This window comes from Blennius ocellaris (genome assembly GCF_963422515.1).
Source record: "Blennius ocellaris genome assembly, chromosome: 18".
NCBI lineage: Eukaryota > Metazoa > Chordata > Actinopteri > Blenniiformes > Blenniidae > Blennius > Blennius ocellaris.
In genome coordinates this window covers 8,178,851-8,198,982 of record NC_137667.1, presented here as the reverse complement: position 1 = coordinate 8,198,982, position 20,132 = coordinate 8,178,851, and the positions used below count along the sequence as shown (strand labels likewise).

Sequence of the window (20,132 nt, the reverse complement as noted above, 5' to 3'; positions counted from 1 at the left end):
AAGGAATTCAATCACCTTTCAAGGAAGTACAAAACAATAGTAATTAATTCCTTATTTTAAATACTTTACTCAGTATTGCATTTAAAAAAAATCTTTACTGGTCCATCACCTTCAACACATAATGGTGAATGCACTAAAACCTGGGGCCAAAGGTCATGTGACCAACCCGAGATGACTCCAGTCAAGATGTATGACTCCTGTATGACGTTTCTGTTACACAGTGTGTCTGAGTCCTAAAGAAAAGTCTCCTTTTTAGTGCTCTATGCTTGAATTGCTTAAACGGAAAAGCTGCCTTGTGGTAGATTTGAACATCCATAAGTATCATTGCTGTCCGCTTCAACTACCATGATCCTGAGTGTCTGTGTGTCTCTCTCTGCCGAACCTTCTTCCAGCTCAGTCTGTGAGATCTTTCATTGCAAGTATCTTCTTCTGGATGTTGTGGCTGAATGGCATCATGAAGTCATCCAAGTCCACCTCGAGGGATAAAGGCCCTTTCCTTTTTTCAATCTCTGACATCAGCTGGCTGGTGGTGGCTGGTTTTCCCCAAACCTACGACAGAGACACTCATCAGTGAACCCATGAACAAAGTTGTTCACGTTCATGCTCAAGCTGCTTTTCTGGTTGCATTATACTTGGCATGGTCATGCTTTATGGAGAGGAGACTTACTGTTTTTGGCACAAAGGTGATATCCACAGCGTTGGTTTGCCCCGTGGTGATCATGGTGTTTTGCAGAATGATGCCCTTGAAATCCTTCTGCAGAGGCGTCTGTCCGATACTCTCTGTGCGTAGTGCACTCTCAGCAGCGACACTCTATAAGAAGCAGAACTTCACATAAATACTTAGCTGCAGATCAAACGCCCGATCTCAAACATAAATCAAAATTGCGAAACAAAATTAGTTTGAGTATTAAAGTTCTTCACATGGTATTAAAGAGGATCTTGTCAGGTAATCTTGTTTCCACTCTCTTGGAAAGCTGCTCTGTTCCATAGGAGCATGGTCATTGTCTCTCCACAGGCTGACTATCATGGAAAACTACTGAGGTTGGTCAAAACATCCGGTGAGTTGATGTTTTAATAATAATTCACTGTGAGGAGTTTATTATTGTTAATTAAAAGACAAACATTAAGCCTCATAAATATGATCTAATCCTGTATAATTTACAGGATCCTATTTTTACCAACTCATAAAAGCTAAAACATATGATTGTAGAAAGTTGAAAAGCACCACACCAGAGAATTTGCTATTCGGTTAGATCTGTGGTTCAGAGTCTGAATCAAATGAGCATGGCACTGTAATGAAAAGCAGTCGCTTTGATTTGATGTTGCATGTAATTTTCTGCAGAGACAGGCTGGCTCATACTGTAAGTCACTGTGGATTGGAGCTTGAGTCCGATGTTTCTTCCAGGAGTAATTATCACATATTTCAGAGAATTCATGGCAGAACACAAAGTGGACCATAAAGCCTCTGTGCTTTACTCAGTTCCAATGAAAAATGCCTGGTAGTTAGTCAGCTCTTTGTTGTACCTGTGTGTAATTTATCATCTCTGATAGAGTTTTCCTGCCCTCCAGAACTGCTGCTCACAACTGTACTCAATTATAGATATTCCAGAATAATTTATGCAACGGCACTACCTGCTACTATCAGAGCCTTAATAACTAAATCAATGTGCTGTGCGTGTTTCTGGCCTGGTTTACAAGATATGCAAATTGAAAATACCAGTGTGGTCGACTTCTAACATCACACATCTGGTGTCGTCTGCTTGCGAGTTCAGAGCAATAAGATGGTTTTTCTTTATGCTTCAAGGGGAGCACACAGATGAAAGCCAGTAAATGTGGTCAAGTTTTACTTCTACTGTCTGACTCTGGACATGCAGTGGACATAAACCCATCGATACCTTTATAGGAAATTGCATTTTCATGCTTCATGTCTTCACAAAAGGAAACCTCTAAACTGGCAGCCATGAAAGTTTTCTTTCAGCGGCTGTAAATAGCTTTTGTTGACTGTCAACAGTGAATAAAGAACAGAGTGAAAATTCCATTTGACACGTCGTCTACACAAAGGAAACTGGGGAACATAATTGAAGGCTGGCAGAGAGACTTCATTGGAGTAATTTGAGTACCTTCTTTGCAGATTTGGGCTTTTGAGCTTTGTCTCTCCGTCCCTTTGCTGTGTCCTTGGGTTTTGGGAGGGAATCCATTTTGTCTTTGACCAGGTCAATTATCCTGGAGTCTGCAAAAGCTCTGGCGATATCAAGGCAGTTTTGTCCTGCAAGGAAACAAAACATAGGGATATCATTCCAATAATGTATACTATTAAAAAAAGAGTCAATTTATGATAATAACTGCATCTTCTTCTTGATGAATCAACAACAGCAAAGTTCAACTGATGACAATATACTGTCTGAAATGCTCATTAAAAAGTAATCGAGAAGCATTCTCACCATGTTTCATCCTCGATAGGACTGTATAGATCTGGACAAGTAGTGATCTACGGCTGCAGTCTTACAGGACATTTTCAAGCAAACTACAAAATCCCACCTTTCTTGTTCTCTGTGATCACGCTGGCACCTGCTTTGATGAGAAGGTTTACGCAGGAGGGTTGAGAGCTCTCGATGGCCCTCATGAGGGGCGTGCCTCCACCCAGGGCCTCGGCATCTATTGTTGCCCCTGCCGCCAACAGAAGCTCAACAATCTTCATGTGCCCGGAGGAAGCTGCGTGATGGAGGGGAGTCCAAAAAAACTGGTCACACATGTTCACGCTGGCCCTGTCAGGAAGAGGTTTTTTAGAGGATTAAATTCAACAGAATTACATTTGGCATTTAGGTATATTCAAAGTTTTCCCATGTATCATATTCAAGCATGAAAGTATGTGATTTTCATTACATGACTTTGCAGGGTCTGTCATATCGAGAATAAAACTAATTTCAGGAGCAGTAGTCATGTTCTTGACATGCTTGTGACTTTCATTCTCGAAATCAATACAGGAGGTGGCAGCATGCATTACTGATGCCTGAATTGTGTTTCATATTTTACTTACTCACTAAATTATTTACCGAAAACACATTCTGAGAGCCAAATCACACACAACCACAAACTAACTGGAACTAGCAGCTGAACACACATGACATGTTTACACACCCCTTGCTGAGGAGGTACTGCACCACCACATAGTTCCCACTGGAGCACGCCACCATCAGCGGCGTCTTGTAAAACTCATCCTGGACGTCCACTGGAACCCCCTGGCTGAACGCAAAGTCCAGCGACTGAAGATCTTCGTTTCTGACGCAGTAGTTGACATTGATGTAGGCCCTCTCTGGCTTCTGGATGTACCATCCTGAGTCGTTGACTATGGGATGCTCCGGTGGATGATCGCTACTGAATCTGTTGATGTCCGAGCAGTTGCAGTATTTCTCAATCATGAAGTGGGGCGGGCCGCCGTCTGCTCGCCGGGCCATGAGCTCTGGTGGGAGCGTACAAATGGGGAGGGCAATTTTCTCCTTCTTCCTCTTCTTCTTACCTCCTTTTGCACCCTTCCCTCCTTTTTTCTTCTTTGGCACAAAAGAGGAGAGCAGGAAAGGCTTCTTGATATACTTCACACCTTTGAAGAAATCATTAATGTTAACACAACCCTCTTTTTTCTTGTCATGGGCTGTGACGATTAAACGAAGCTGCTCCGGTTCGACCGGAGCCTTAAGACCGTCTAACACAGAAACGAACGTCTCTGTAGTAACTATGTCCGAGTCGTCTCCGAAAACTTGACGTAGTTTAGTCTGATACTCGTGGGACCAGTCGTGGAGGGTCAGGGCCCACACATCGGACATGAGGCCGCCGCCACCGCCGCCGGGGTTCTTGCCTTTCCCATATTGCCTCTCGGCTTTCCGCAGCTCCTTGGCTGCTGCTTTATGACCGGAGTCTTTGGCTATTTGGCGGGGCAGCAAACCCTCCTGGTTCTTCAGTTTGGGGTTACAACCTAAACAAAGAGCACTGTTTTAAAAGAAATGCAAAAAATACCTCATTCAATTCTGGTTTGCTGTGTTTGCAGCTGCAGATGCTTTGGTTTGATTAAATCTCCAGAGATAAAATTGACCATGGACAAATAAAAAACTATCCGCAAGGCATTAGGAGTCGTAACTACGACCAGAAAGCTTTCTTGACATTGGCGCTGCCACAAATTCAAACTTTGAAACTTGCACACCCCAAAAAAAACAACATTGTTTTTGTTTTTTTTGAGACGATGACAAAAAGACACAACTCCTGGACTCACAAAGCAGGAGATTCAAACTTAAATGGAGAAAAGTCCTCAATGTATAAATGGGCCATTAAACATTTAGCCTTCAACTACAGGAAGCTGTTGTAATTTAGAAGATTTTAAATTGCTCCAGTTCTGTCAATATTGTTGTACATAATTATACTTGATGAGATTATGTAATAAAATGAAATCAGAGGCTCTTATACTGCTCTACGCTCACAGTACCTCTTTGTGCCAGGAACTTGCAGCAGTTGGCGTTGCCTGAGGCAGCAGCGTAGTGTAAAGGAGTGCATTTATCCAGATTTACAATGCTCATGCCCGCCGAGTAAGCAGACAGCACCTGGATCACCTATGAAATATAAAACAGCACAGAGGACGACATTAAAGCAACCTGAATCACAAGCTCTGTCGGCTCCAATAATGGAAAACTGCAATTTGAGCACATGTATTCTGATGGTAGTTGAACTGAGCAGCCACAGCACCTCAAAGAAGCCCCCCATGGCGGCATAGTGTACAGCAGAAAAGAGTTTTTGATCCAGAGCAGTTGGGCTTCCTCCTTTCTGAAGGATGGCTCGAACAAGCTGCAGAGAACCTGCTTTGGCCGCCTCCATTAACACAGTGACGCCAGTTTTCTGAGGAGACAATAGGAGTGTCGTCAGCATCATTCCTCAGCTTGGTCCTCGCCGTTTATTCATGCTTTGGTTCACCTGATTTGCTGCATTAGGGTCTGCACCACCCTCCAGCATGATGAGACACATGGGGTTGCACTCCAGTACTTTCTCACACATCAGCTGGAAAACGTGTGTCCCCTCAGCCGACACGTTGTTGGGATCTGCGTTGGAATTGAGCGCCGCCTGCAGGCAGCGGAAGTGGTGCTTGGTGGGGTGGATGCAGTAGAACAACACACCTAAGTCACACACGAGGGAAAGGGATGGGCACAAAAGTCCAAGAATAAGAAGGGACAGAGTAAAGGCAGCGGCTACTACATATCCAGTATAAACATCACAAAATCTGTCGAGCAATTCTGGGAGGATTTGCAGTTCGTCACCCCACTGTTACCCCTCACATGCAAGTAAATACACCTTATATATACTAAATCAGGAGTGTCAAACATAAAGCCTGGGGGCCAAACCTGGACTACAATAGAGGCTCCAATCCAGCCTGCCAAACCACTAAACAAATTGTAAAAATCTTTGAGAAAACATTAAGTTTTTTAAACTAATTTCTTGACAGTAGCGGAGACAACGCAACACTGAGACTCAGACTCAAACTGATTGTAGTCATTTTTAGACATAATTGTTTGGTTTGGACATTTTCATTCTGTATACTCTACACCACAACAAAGAAAAACGTAACAAATGTACACATGGAGGCAGGGATCAAACTGCTGTGACGTGAAGACAGTCCACTTCCCCACCTGAGCCGTTGTATCCGCGATCTCATTCTTCTGGCCATGACGCAAAAATTCATGACAATACATAGGTGAGGGTGGAGCTGTAGATCCTTTTTCATGAGAGAACCATGGACTCAGACTTAGAGATGGTGATCCGCATCCCAACCGCTTCACACTCAGCAGCAGACCCGTCCAGTCCATCTTCATGGACGGGTTTGTTTGAATCTTCATTCCTGAATTGTGCACATTGAGTGGCTCTACTTGGAGCTTGTGCTCCGGAGGGCATAGCTCTGAAGATCACTAGACCATGCAATCCCTTCCGCAACAACAAAGCGAGAAAGGGCAGATTATTGAGGACTAACAAAAGAATCAATAATTAAAAATGAGTTTTTTAATGTCACGTTAAAACCTAACCCACGTTTGCACAATAGTCACATTTATTAGTGTGACAGTGCTAGTGAATGACACAGACAGCCATTTTCTTTTTCAACTAAAACTAAACTAAATAAATTTGGTCAATAGGTCTGAGCGTACTGCTGCCAAAGAACTGCCAGTGGGCCTGAGCTGCAGGCCTCCAAAGGTCACATGTGGATGTATTGTATTTAACCACACTACTCCAGGAAAGTTCTGCAGGGGAGAAATCCAAACTGGAGACCACATCAAGACCTGCATGCTCTTCGAAGGAGATGAATTACGAGTGAATCCAGCTTGCGTCTCACTTCCACCGCTTGCGTTCGCGCATGTGTATAAACCGGCCTGCTATCATAAGGCTGCTCCTCTGCGAGCCTTTTAGCCACCACTGTGGCTCTTACCAGTGAATGTGTGTCTGTTGAAACTCGGCCTGCTCTGGCTGTGAGTACAGAAACGGGGCCGAACACGTCCTCGGGGAGAGCTCGGCGAGCTCGGGTTGCATGCCTACAAAAAGAGGATCACCAGGAGGACTTGATCTGTAATTAGATGTAGCCGTGTGGCCTGACATACTAACACTCGAGTGGACAGGGGCAATGGTGCACACATGAATACATACCACATACAGTACATAAATTATTCACAAAATATTGTCCGGCCCTCTCTTCTCTCTCAGTGGCTCCCTCTACAGTAATTGATGCCCCGGACACACTGTAATTGGGATAATTATCACAATTGGCTTCAAAAGGTCCTGAAGAAGAACTCGAGGCTCTCTGATTGCCGTTGTCCGGGACACCGTCTGCTCATCAATATCTAAACACAAGCACCATGCATTTTCATGAGTTTGTGAGACACGGCGAGGCGTTCTGCCCGTCCAAAACTCGAGATGAGAAACACGTCTATTTGGGAAATCGACACTTTGAGCTCACACCAGATTAATCTGGACAAAGTTATTCTGTTACGCTGGGTAACGGATTGAGTGGCAACTTTCCTCTCTGTAGATTTTCCACATCGAGTCCAAATGTGTTTTCCCTGATTCTTTATTGAAAAAATAGGTTCAGATGTTTGCGTATTAAAAGAATACGGAGAGAAATGTGTATGAGTAAGAATGTGTTTGTTTAAAGCTATGCTTCCACCAACCTTAAACTTTTCACAAGTCATATTATCCAGATAAACATAGGATTGTGTGTTGAAAAAGTACATGCCTGGTCACTTGTCACACTTTGTAAAATCACTCAATAATGTGTGTTTTAGGGTAGAATGTCCCTGAAAGTAAATACTGCTCCTTCATTTGCAGACCCTGCAATGAGTAGATACTGCAGCATGTTTGTTTCTTATGAACTAAACTGGAAACTGATGGAATATTGTCTAAAATGAGGGGAATGACATTACAAAGACCAAGAATGAAATAAATAAATACAACTCGTGTTAAAGCCCCAAAAATGTGATGAGAGACACAGTTTAGATATCTTTAAGATTAACAGTATAATGCATGCCTCAAATAGTTTCTGAACTAAAAGCGGCTCAGTAACAGTAAGTGCATGTTCACCTTTGCCCTCAGCGTCCTGGAGCAGCAGATCAGCCTGGTTCTGGATCAGCAGATCCACGATAGCGTCGTTACCCAGCTGAGCCGCTAACATGACCGGGGTGCGGCCCCTCTTATCCTGGATGTTGGGACGAGCTCCGTGGGAGAGAAGGAAGCTGACGAGCTCTGCGACCACATAAAGAAAAGTGGAGAGACAGTCAGGAAACTGAAAGGTTCAAGTAAGGTCTCATGAGTCTGTCCACCCCTATCCATCAGTTCCAACACTCCTTTATTCACATTCGGGTCACGGGCAGCTGGCGCTTATTCCAGCTCAGTGGACGGATTGAAAGTTCATGACAAAGACAGACCAACACACAAACTCCTACAAACCATTCATATGAGGTACATCCTCATCCATCTTATATACTTGCTTTAAAGGGGAGAGGATCATAGCCGACACTGGACATAACAGCTTTTTATGGCTGTTGTGTGTATTTTTTGTTTGTGTCTATATTTTCCTACGTATTTGAGTTATTTTGTCTTTATTTGAGAATTCTGTGTCAATCTGGTCATTGCAGGCCTCTTTTTGCCCTTTTTTGTTGTTGTTTGCTTTTTTGGACAGGGCATTTTTGCCTGTATTTTTCTAGTTTTATGTCCCAATGTATTTGTTTGGGTGACTTTATAGTCATTGGGAGCGTCTTTTGTGTGATTATTTGGAACTTAATTGTAGCAGTGTTTTGATCCTTTGTCCTTTGGATGGCCAGTATATCACAGGGTGAAATTGCAATCTCATCTCATCTCATCTCAAATGTGTGTATTAACAAGACAGATAGTTACTATTTTCCTATAAATTATTTGCCGTAGTTTAAATATACTATGTGTTAGAGGGGCTCGGTCACAATTTGGACATCTGGCTTTTTCATGTTTGACAGAGGGAGGAAGAATGAGTCACAAAAAGTACCTACTTTACCTTCTTTAGTTTTTTTCTGTATCTTTAATGCTCCAATGGCGAATGTGGTTAAACCCAGAATATCATTGAGACCAAGACATGTAGAATCCCACATTCACGCAGACAATTTACAGCCAGCATTTACCATAACATGGATGTTATGGCTGAATAATGAATCTTGAGGAGACAGGCGACAGAGCTAAAACACAATCTGCCTCTGTTCGTATGAGTCATATCATCTCATTTAAAAGCCATCACGCAACCAATGAGCGAAATTTGAATTTGCCTTCAATCCAAATCTTCAGCCTGATGTTGCTGTTGTTATGTCGTTGATCAAGTCGGTTCATAAACTTTAGAATACCAGTTTATTTTGCTGTTACGTTGCCAGTTTGTATTAGTCTAAAAGCCAGGAAACAAGTCATGTAAGCTCGAATCTTTGGAAGTTGTAAACATTGTATCGAATGACTATTATCCTTTCTAAATGCTCCCAAAAGTTCAAGTTATATAAGCAGAGCACTTGTCCGGAGATTGCTTTCAGATGTGTGCCTCGTGTTGATGTGGCTGAACCTGGAAAGGATGGGGTTCCCACAAAGGACGAGATGCTTATTGATTTAAATTGAATGAAGAGAACAGAAGAAGAGGGGAGGAAGAGGGCAGGTTACCGTGATTGTTGACTGAGACGGCCATGTGGAGCGCCCCCGTGCCGTCCTCCGGCTCAGTCAGGTTGATGAGGTCGTCCACCCCGAGCTTCGCCATCTTCTCGATGTTCTCTTTGTCTGCTTCACGCACGGACTGCAGCAGGCGGTAGATCTGCAGAACCTGCAGACGGCCTTGTGCCACGCTGCTGCTCATCCTGTGCTCCCTTGTGAGGAAGGCAGGTTCAGTGGGAAAAATATGTCCTGAAAATGTGGTGGTTTTGTTTGTTTGTTTTCAGTTGTTTTCGCGTCACTTCATGCTCATTTAGAAACTGTTTTTGTGTCACTCTGGTCATTTTGATCGTCTTTATGGTAGTTTTATGACTTTTTGTGGTTGTTTCATGTTTCTTTGTGATTATTTTACTTTACTTTTTTTTTTTTTTTACATTTTGTTTATCTATTTGAGTCCCAGTGTAGTTGCTAGCATGGTCATTTAAATGCCCTCTTTGAGACTTCTCGTCCTGTTTTGTTCCTTATATGTGGTTCTTTTGTCTTCTTATGTATTTTTCTTTTTCACCTTTAACCCTCCTATTCTTTTTTTTATTGTCAGTGTTGCCCATTGTATAGCACAGCTGACATTTAAAATCTCACAGTATTACTGACATGATGGTAATTTGCCTAATCAATGGGTTGAAGGTTTTCTGTTGTCACTGTATGCTGTATTTGGGGCAGCTTTTGTAACCTTGTATTTGAATTGTGTGGCTAATATGTATCCGTTCATGGCCTTTTGAACGCTGTTTAGCAGTCAGGTTGTAATTGTTGGGTGACTTTGTGGTCTTTTACCTTATTATTTAGTTCTTCTCGTGTCCTTTTCCCATTTATTTTCACCTCACTCTGGGATTTGTGGTATTTCCGTGTCTTCTTATTTTCTGTTTATAGTTTTGTGTTGCTTTTGAGACCATTATATGGATGTTTGCGCTTGTCTCGCATCTCTCTGTAGTTGTTTATCAGTGATTTCCCAAAGGAGGAACCGATTTCTCAAATTTTTTTTCTCGTAATTTTATCAAGTAAAGTTTTTAATTGTGCAGCTGAAAAAAGCACACATTTAACACCTGGCTGAAACACATTTTGACAGTCATAATTCCCTTTTCTGAGAGGCAGTGCAAACATTTAAGGCGAGATATGTCTTGTGTAAACTTTACATAACCTCCAGTTAAATATATTATAGATATATTTTGACATGGTTGTGTTACCTGAGCTCTGCAGTGACAAACTGAACTGACAGTCCTCTCTTCGCGGTTCTGACCTGGCATTGAACTTACTCAGAGCACACGGCAAAATGAAAGTAAAATAAACACCAAAAAGGCTGAAACAATGCATGATTATGGCATATATGGACAGCAGACTGTGAAGCCACTCACCTGCTGCACGGCAGAAAAGGGCTTGTTCGCTCGGAGTTCTTCTGGAATAGCTGAGTGACAAACCCCCCTGGTGGAAATCTTTGAATTCCTCTGGCTGTGTTTTCGCTCCACACACCTAAAAAAAAAAAGTGTTTCTCTGTGTGTTCTCCAACTCATAAAGCACAACTCTTCACTTTGCTTGAGCCGGAGAGGGGAAACAAAAGTCGTCTCCATGGCAACCTGAGCGTGAATAAGCCCAGGGGACGGTGTGGCCTGTGGTGCGTTCATGTGTTACCGCTGAGCTCAGGGAATATGGATACTCCATGGTGGTGCATTCATGTTACATGACGTACGCCTCAACAGAGTGATTAAAAAAATTTACTTGAGTCGATTACAATGAAAAATAAAGAAGCATAATTAACTTCGTAAATAAATTATACACAATACTGATTAGTCACAGTATACATTTCAGTTAAACATATACATTATTGTACATCTAATTAATAAGCCAAAAATAATTGAATAAGAAAGGTTAGATTAATGTCAAATAGATTTTTAAAATGTGAAGTTTTGCTGTTTGAATCAAATATATGGAAACATGTACATTTCCATTTTGTATTGTAGTTTGTTGAGTTGTACCTTTAGTTAATTTTCTGTATTTAAATTTGCATTAGCTCCAGAGAGTTAATGAATTCATCCCATTACATAAACCTTGTAAATATATTTCCAGTCTCCTTATTCCTTCTTATGGGCCTAACATGCCTAGATTAAGTTACTTACTCTTCGCCCTTGACTGAACTGCATAGATCAACTTACACAGTCTTGGGGATGACTTTGTTTGCATGAGTGACAGGGGAAGTGCAGCTATTGAATAGAGTGATGTTTGTAAAGAGACCTGTAATTCCCAATGATAAGTAATGAATGTCCAGAATGGAAGATAAGTGATACTCTCTTTACTTGAAGGGACCTCCCTGCTCGGTGAATGATCATGGACACAAGGTGTCACTGCAGCGTAGCCAAAGAAAAGATTTTCCACCCATCTTCTGGAAGACCTGGACTAAAATTAGCCTGAAGGAGTTCAGAGAAAGAGATGAAAGTGGTTTAAGCAGGGCCAGAAACAAAAGTCAACCCAGCTGTGTGTATTTGTGAAGGTCCAAAAGGTGCTAGATCAAATAAGCAGAGTCGATCGCGAGGCCCAACAGTGAGTAAAAACAGGTCCACACTTGCTAATTTATTAAGGAATTCATATAAAATGAGTTGGCTGACATGGGCAGTGTAAAAGAAAACAAACCAAAAAACCCACTTTGTATCTGTATTTGAGGCACACATGTGCACACATGTGCAACATACAAAAAACATATACAACACCAACCAAGGTGAAGTGGTAGCTCATAAAAATCTTAGAAAGGAACGGCTGCTGAAGAAATATTTACAATCTGTCACGGTTACGCAATGCATAGTCACATATGCACCAAGTTACATTCCCACACTGATGGCTGAGGACAGATAAAAATATGTGCACTGTATGAAAAATATGTGGATAGTATCAGGTGAATAAAATGCCAGAACAAAGCCCAGTTTGCAGAACATGTGCAGAATCCATTCAAAAATATCTACAACACAGCAAGAAATAAACAGAACGATGAGCACGACATGTCTGTGTGTTTAAAAATAGGAGTTGTGGGACAGAATGAGAGGTTTGTGTAGCTTCATTGTTTGTGTTATTAGATTTAAAAGAAAAGTAAAGATGGGCTGATAACAAAAGCTTCATAACTTTTTGATCCTCTGCTGAGTAGATGTCCCTTATTAGGACACAAAAAAATATCCCCTTTCTTTCCCCCTGGCCATTCATCTCCTCCTCCTCCTCCTCCTCCTCGCGCTTCTGGGCATAGCTAATGTCCTAAAATGGTCTTATTGTTTTGCCGTTGTATGATTTATAAAATCCTGTGGTTTTTCATCTGAACTGTCGGTGACTTCATTTGTGCATTTCCTCCTAAAGAATAGTGGTTTGGGCTCTTTCCTCTACTCCACCTACATCACTCTGCTTTTCTTGTCCTTTTTCCATGACAACAGGCATTCTCTGTTGTGTTTCTGGGAATTTGCTTGTGGTTAGAATGAAACTGTGCAATAAGAAAGAAAGAAAAAAAAAAGCTGTGCAATGACCTCTGAACATCTAATACTCTGTGGGTGGATGACACATAAAATAGTGAAAAATCCCCCACATCTTAATCTTTTCACTGAGGCTATTTTTTTTATTTTTTTTTAACAGAAGTGAGACCTGAAGGCTTGGACGCTCTAATCAGTAAACAGTTCAAGTTTAAAGAGTGGTGTGAAAATGTGGAATTATCAGATAACCTTGCAGTGGCTTTTTCTTTTCTTTTTTTTCTTGATAAAGAAGAAAATAAATGATGAACAAAAATTCTTTTTACAAAAATGTTTTCCTTAAAGCTGTGGAACAGAGAACAAATCATTGCGCGGGGGGGGGGGTCAAAAGGATGTTTTCATCCTTTTTGGCACTTCACTGAAATACAAAATATCTCTCTATAACCAAATAAGCCAAAAAGGTTGAGACATTCCATGAACCAAACTAGAAACAGAATGCTATGATGTGCACTTTACTCAAAAACCAAAATTAATACCGCAACGTATCAAATGTTGAAACTGAGAACATTTGAAAAAAAATGTGTGTCCATTATGAATTAGATGTGGACTAAGGAGGTTCATTTGGCTTGTGTCAGTAACATGATCGAGTAACAAAAGAGTTTTAAAATTATTTTCCAAGTGCAGATGACTGAAGGATTTTCTGCTGTGTGAAAGACTGCACAAGGAAGTAGTGGACTGAGAAACTCTTCTGAGAAGCCACGAACACATGTTTTAACAGGTATTAGCGAGAGGCTCATTTTCTGACCACAAACTAATTTTTGAAATAATCCCTGGTAATAAGGAAATGGATCATCTTGGGTTTTGGTCAAGGTCAAAATATCAACCACGAGCATGGCCTCTTAGTGAGAGGGCCAACATTTGCTCCAACATGAAACCAAAACAAGAGAGAAGATCTTGAACTGCGGCCTGACATAACGCAAGGAACCATTTCAGATTATTTACTCGGACAAGCCCACCACCTCCTCCTGATACAGAAACATGTTTCTCCTCCAGTAATACTAAAATTCTCAGTTTTAACCTTTGATGTTGCCTTGGCAGCACCTTAATACAAGGTAAGCATTAAATTATCTCAACATCATTGCACTCTGTTTGTCACGTTTACACAACCTCCTGACTTTTGCTGAATAAATCCAGTCCATTTCTCTCACTTTGCCTTGTGAATGGCTCGGGTCCCTCAGAGTCCAACAGGCGAATAAGCTCTCACACTCAAAGTTCAACGCAGGCGTCAATGAGGTGGCGACTCATCCAATCAGTCGCTCTCGTACAGCAGCATCCCGCTGAACATTGTCAAAGGTTCAGAGGAGTAGGCCAGCTTGCCGGACACCAGGTCGATGCACAGCGTGTCCCCTGCCTTCATGGGCAGGATGACGTTGAAGACGGCCAGAGCTCCCGGGATGTGTTTGGCCTCCGCCATGGGCTTCTCCAGGCCTTCAGGCTGGTACCCCGCCGAGTCAACGCGGGCAACACCAATATTGGACATGGATAGCACCGCCTCGATCTTCATGTTTTTGTGGCCCGTCAGAATGGCGCTGAAGAAGTACTTTCCACTCACTGGAGCTGTGAAATAACCTGGAGGGTCGAGGCAGAGGGAGATGTTATCCATCTGCTATTGCACAAGAAGCTCCGACTTAGTTTTTCCATGATGAACCCAAACATGCCGGGATTAACTACATGAACTTTGGTTCAAGTAAACAATACTGTTTAACATTGCTGACCTCCTGGATCATACAGTATTCTTAGGGCTGATTCATGGAGACAAAAATAGTTTCAAGAGAAGTTTCACAATAATATATCCAAATGACTCGGTGATGTTAAGACCTCCAGAAGGTTTATTATTATTATTTGTGATTATGACTCATTAAGCTTTTAGATTTACTTTCACCAGTAAGTGCTGTATGTACGTATCTAAAATAGTTATTAAACATCAAATATTCAAGAAATTAATGAAAAAACATTGAGTAGGACAGTGTGTGTACAGTGTGTATTCGCAGTCCTTCCAGCGCTGCCCAACCTCACCTGTTGTTGCATCGTAGACATTGTTTTCATTGACGAAGACGTCGTTGAACACTATAGTTCCCGAACTCCTCATTGGGCGTGTCAGCGCCGCAGAGAAAGAAAGACGTGGCACGTGGGCATCAGACCCTGCAGGACCTGATCACATAGCACAACACAGCATATGAGTGTGAATTAAAGAATAAAGCCTAAGGAGAACTTCCATCTGTTGTGAGGAAGAAAAAAAAACACTTACCTTGTTCACCTCTGAGACCTGAAATACAAGATGAAAGATACAAACTGTGAAACTCATCTTCAGATGTGTAAAACAGAAGATATAGCTTGTATATCTGTAAGTGTCCTCATGTAGAAAGAAGTTTATTATTACCTGGGGGTCCCGCTAGTCCTAGTCTACCCTCTCTGCCTGGAGGTCCCACCCTCCCTTGAGGCCCGACGGGCCCTTGTAGTCCGCGCTCGCCTCTCTCTCCACGGGGCCCCGGTAGACCAGGTGGACCTGGAGGCAGAGGAATGTTTGGTGAGACAGCACAGCTGAAACATCACCCTGAAAACCCTCTTCACCAGTAATAATAGCTCTGTGCAAGGTTCTGAAAGCATCAGCAGTGAGCCAAGAAAGACAAGACATCTAACCCGGCGTGACTCAGGATGTGCTGTTTTCTCTCGTGTTTACTAAAACCCGTGCTTCAGACAGACTGCAGACTTTACAAGCTCTTAAGTGAATTCTTTTCAAGATGACAGGCCAAATTCTTTCCGTGGTCTATTTTCCCCTTCGTCCTGACCGTCCCTCCCTTCAAGTGAGTGCTATCTCTTGACTGAAAGTCAAATCCCATGCCCTACTCACCCATGAAGTCCAGTTTTGTGAAACGGTGGAACTGCCTGGCCAGGTCCAGCACGGAGGAGTTCAGCCTGTGTATCTTGGAGTGGACGGCGTCCAGCTGGACATTCTGGATATTGTCGATACGATCTCCCTGAGACGTCACCGTGACATTGAGTCCATTAACGCAGCTCCACAGCCCTGACACGTGTCGGTTCAGTCCCTCCTTGATCCTTTCCAGGCTGTCTGAGACGGAGTCGAAGCGTCCGCACAAGCCTTCCAGCTTGGACAGCCGCTGGTCCAGGCCGTTGCTGGAGAGCCGGCACTCCCCCATCTCCGTCACAAAGTTGCTCCTGATTATTTGGATCTCGTCTCCCAGCTGGCCGAATCTGATCTCGGAGTCGTCGACGTGCTCCGTCAACTCCTTCCGCAAGTCGTTCACCTTCGAGAGGACGTAGAAACTTGTCAGTGTGTGTTTGGACTAGCCTCTTTCGACAGTTTCACTATAAATAAACTTTTCCTCATCTTCGCAACCATTTATTTTCCTATGGTATCTTATGCATGTAAAAATATGTAAGCACATCATCAAACCCATGCCTGTCAGGAAAGCTTAAACATTTGTAATGCGCTTGAATATTTTCATACCTACAACAACATTATGTGAAAACACAGTTGCCAAAATAACTAATGATGCATGTTTGATTGGTATAATGTTGTTTTTAGAGTACATAAAGAAAGGGTTATTAAAACAACACATAAATTAGAATAGAAATTATAATCCGTCTTTGCAGAAACATGTTCAAAATGCTAAATAATCAAGCAGCTCCACACATGATTGGTATTGGGACACCCACAAGGATCAGAGAAAAACGTTCAGAAGACCTTCAATAACACAAAGTCCTACTTATGTTACACTAACCAAGCAAATGCTGTTCAGACTTTTCTATTATGTGAAATTGTTGGGTTTTCTCTGTAAAAGTGCCTTGAAATGACTGTGTTGTATTTAGTGCTCTGTAAATAAAGCTGGACATGTTTGCTTATCATGAATTATATAGCTATTATTAGACAACATAATGTCTTTTTGTAGCCTGTTATATGCACCTTTCTTTATGAAAATAAAAAAACTAACCTATAAACTCAATATCCTAACACTTAATAAATAGTTTTCAGATCAGAGCTGTACTATGATATTGTTGCTATTTAGCAAAACCTCAATACGGAAGCTAAACATAGCAAATGTTATAAAGTTATACAGTGGCAATGAGGCTTTTTATTACAAATTCTCATTTCTACAATTTCATACTCAAACTTGAAATAATGTTATTATTCAGGTATGGTGACTGAATTGCCTGAATTGATTAACTTATTGTAAAATTTCACAACAAGGACATTTATAAAAGGACATGTCCTCAGGTGAAATGTCACCATTTTCAGTATATAATTGCTTTTCATTTGAAATTGAGGGGAAATTTTGCTAATGTGGATGTTTATTGGTTATGATGCAGTCAGTTTACCTCACCCACCCAGCTGAGATCCCGATAAGATGAAATCAAATATCTTGATAATGTGTCTGAAAAAAAATCATTCAATTAAGCTGTAATCCTTTTGGCTCCGCCTCGATTAACTTACACCATTAACTAATCAATGCATATTGCATCACAGCATGTCCCGCTTATGAAAGCAGAAGGAAGTATCAAGGAGGAAGCAGATGGAAAGAACGGCCATAACAACATCTTACTTCAGAAATTATGTCATCCTTGCTGTCGGTGAGGTCAGTCAGTGTGTCCCCGTGTGTCTGTATGGTCCTTCCAAGACCTTTCAAGGTGGCATTGATGGAGTTGAATGTTACCACGACTTCGGCCAGCTCTCCTTGGATGGACTTCAGGTCCCCTCCCAATCTTCCACTGTGGACATAATGACCATCCAGACGTGTCTTCAGGTCATTTATGTTGATTTTGCACTGTCCCGTACACTCCTCCACCTCCTCGCGCAGTCGTCCCACCTCCTCCTGCAGGTTGGAACAGACCTGGGAGCACACGGACTCTTCAGAGTCCACCTTCCTCCGCAGGTCCGTCAGCTCCGTCTGGCACCGGCTGAGCCCGGTCATGGTGGAGTTGGCGAGCAGGCGTAAGTCCTTTTCCACGGTGCTGCAGACGGAGCAGTCCTCGAAGTCTCGGCCCAACGTTTCGATCTCCGTGACGATCCGGTTGAAGTTCTGCCCGTTCTCCCCCGTCACAGCAATTATCTTTTTGACATCCCCTGTCAAGTCAATCACTCTGTCTATCAGCGAGTCTCCTGTCACGGACAAATCGTTGAGCTTGGTGTTGAACTTCTGGATCTCTCCTTCGTTGGCCACCACTCTCCATTCCAAGGTTTTCACAGTCTCGTCAGTTTTCTGACCCTTCCCTTTCGGCCCGCAGGTCTCATTGCACATTTTTGTAGTGGCTGTTAGCCTTCTGTCCAGTGACGATGTAATGTTCTCCAGATGGTTCAAACGTCGACTATGATCTGTTACCGTGTCTCCAAGAACTGATACATCCAGTTCTATCTTTCCAATCTTAAAGCCGTGGTCGTCCAGCCGACCAAGGACAATATTGCGCAGCTGGTTGACGTCCCTCTGCACAGTGTCTTTCATGTTGTTCCCGGTATTAGTACACTTCTGCTCCGTCTTCCTCATTGTGTTGTTCAGCCTCTTTTCCAGGTCCCTCAGTCTGCCATTGAAGCGGTCCTCTGTCACTCTTCCTTTGCTCCCTCCCGTCCCAGCCAGCTCCTTATCTAGTCGTCCCTTGATGGTGTCACATTTGTTGGTGGTGGAGGTGACTCGGACATCGATATCGTTCAGCTTCCTCTCCAGCTCGATGACGGTGTTGCAGCAGGACTGGGAGCGCTCGATCTCCCGGCGGGAGACTTCCAAGCTTTGCCTCAAGTGCTGTTCCATGGAGGTGAGGAGTTTCTCCAAAGCTTGGATCCTTTCTCTGTCTTGCTGCTGCTGTCTCCTCAGGTCTTCCACGCCGGCCTGGAGGGAGAAGGAAAGATGAAGTTGCGCATAGGCAGAGATTGCATCACCTGTGTCTTGTGTTTACATGCAGATATCGAAGACAGTGTTTCTTTGTGTGCAATTACAACAACGGTAAAACAATCTCTTGTGTATGACAATAATTGGCTGTCGATCCAGCAGTCTGTCTTCGTAAATTAGTTTTTTACAGTATTATGTATGTGATAATAAGTCAGTAGCCTGTTTGAAGCATTTCATGGCTGAAGTACAATTCAAATATATTTAAAGTCCTCTGTGTTAACTTTGTGTTTTCATAAGTGTTGGTATACTTTGTATTTCTGGAATAAGTCTCTCATTTTCTTTAAAATTAATGAACTATTGTGTTCAACTTTTATTTTTTACAATTGTTTTCAATGCGTCGTGTAACAATAAAAAGGAGAATAAAAGTGAGAAATTAAATGTGGAAACAGGCATTAATTAAAATAATCAAACACTTAAAGCACCGAATAAAGATCTGATAATGGAAAATAACAGAAAGCATCAAACACGTGTTTTATTTTTCTTTTAATGTAATATAAGAATTAAAAATAGTCAAATTGTGAGTGACTCAAGATGGACTTCCTGACATTTAGGCTTCGATTTCCTGCTTTTGTCCACACTTTGAGCAAAGAGAATGCATACCTCTGAACAGCAAGGGTAGACATGCAAAGAAAAAAAATGACAAGCAAACTACAACAATCTCACTAAAACTTTGGTTAAAAAGAAAAGTGTTAAAATCTGCCTCGAATGAAGATCAGAGGAATGCAAATTCTTTCAAACTCAGATTGAAGAGTGTAAAAATCGGCAGTTGCCTCATGATTGATCTCCAGATAATTATTAATATCTTCTGCTGATCTTCTTAAAAGCCTTGCTTTTTAAAATTCTTTTTCCATGTGAGTATGATATAAGTGTCTATTCAGCTGCTCTCTTTTCCAGAGTGGTCGCACTGGAACCAAACTCAAGGTTCAGATTTACGTCGATGTGCCAACAGGCAGGACTAATAAATAGATATTCCATGAATGGAATACTTAAAGATCTAAATGCATGCCTCTAAAGACGTCACAGAGCTGTGTAATACAGCTCAACAACGCATATTTGAATCGCTAAAGCTACTCTACTGAGGGAAACCAGGATTCCTTTTCACACTTTGATGGCTGTTCTTTGTGCTTAACGTGTTATTGTGCATCTGGAGCAGCAGAGCAATTTAATTCTCACATCATCAACTTATGTCATCGTTTTGGAGCCAAAAGCAGAGTTTAAAAATAAGTTCCACAACTGTGGGTAGCACAGGGAGAAGTGATGAATAGAATAGATGTCTGTTTTTTTTTTTTTAAATGTTGCTGGGCCCATGATTACTCTTCAACACAAGAGGGGAAAAAAAGTTCAGTTTATACAAATACAGTCTGTTTTATGTTAAAAATCCAATTCTTCCTCACAGCTGGGACTCAGCGGCTAATCTTTGTTATTGTGCTCGATTATGAACTGTTTTTACTTTTATTTCAGTGGTACTGTGGTTTATGTTGGGGAGCCGCAACCTGCACGCGACAATTAT

The 20,132-nt window shown here is 42.1% G+C and overlaps 2 protein-coding genes across 2 annotated transcripts in view; both read right to left on the bottom strand.

The window, feature by feature from the left end:
* Positions 1 to 356: 356 nt before the first annotated feature.
* ankef1a (ankyrin repeat and EF-hand domain containing 1a) lies at positions 357 to 9,376 on the bottom strand (the record flags this gene model as incomplete). The annotated part of the gene is made up of 10 exons (XM_080514529.1): positions 357 to 549; positions 668 to 811; positions 2,121 to 2,266; positions 2,539 to 2,765; positions 3,139 to 3,970; positions 4,475 to 4,598; positions 4,732 to 4,881; positions 4,957 to 5,156; positions 7,600 to 7,761; positions 9,187 to 9,376. 10 exons carry the CDS (start codon positions 9,374 to 9,376, stop codon positions 394 to 396), a joined length of 2,331 nt encoding a protein of 776 aa, XP_080370655.1. The 3' UTR covers positions 357 to 393.
* Positions 9,377 to 11,777: 2,401 nt separating this feature from the next.
* emilin1a (elastin microfibril interfacer 1a) overlaps positions 11,778 to 20,132 on the bottom strand; it is a 32,946-nt gene continuing 24,591 nt past the window's right edge. The window contains exons 7-12 of the mRNA XM_080513539.1: positions 17,285 to 18,562; positions 15,574 to 15,988; positions 15,103 to 15,228; positions 14,971 to 14,988; positions 14,739 to 14,873; positions 11,778 to 14,291 (exon numbers count right to left, since the gene is read on the bottom strand). Coding sequence (XP_080369665.1) covers positions 13,972 to 14,291; positions 14,739 to 14,873; positions 14,971 to 14,988; positions 15,103 to 15,228; positions 15,574 to 15,988; positions 17,285 to 18,562 — 2,292 coding nt within the window. The 3' untranslated portion in view covers positions 11,778 to 13,971. The remainder of the gene's footprint in view (positions 14,292 to 14,738; positions 14,874 to 14,970; positions 14,989 to 15,102; positions 15,229 to 15,573; positions 15,989 to 17,284; positions 18,563 to 20,132) is intronic.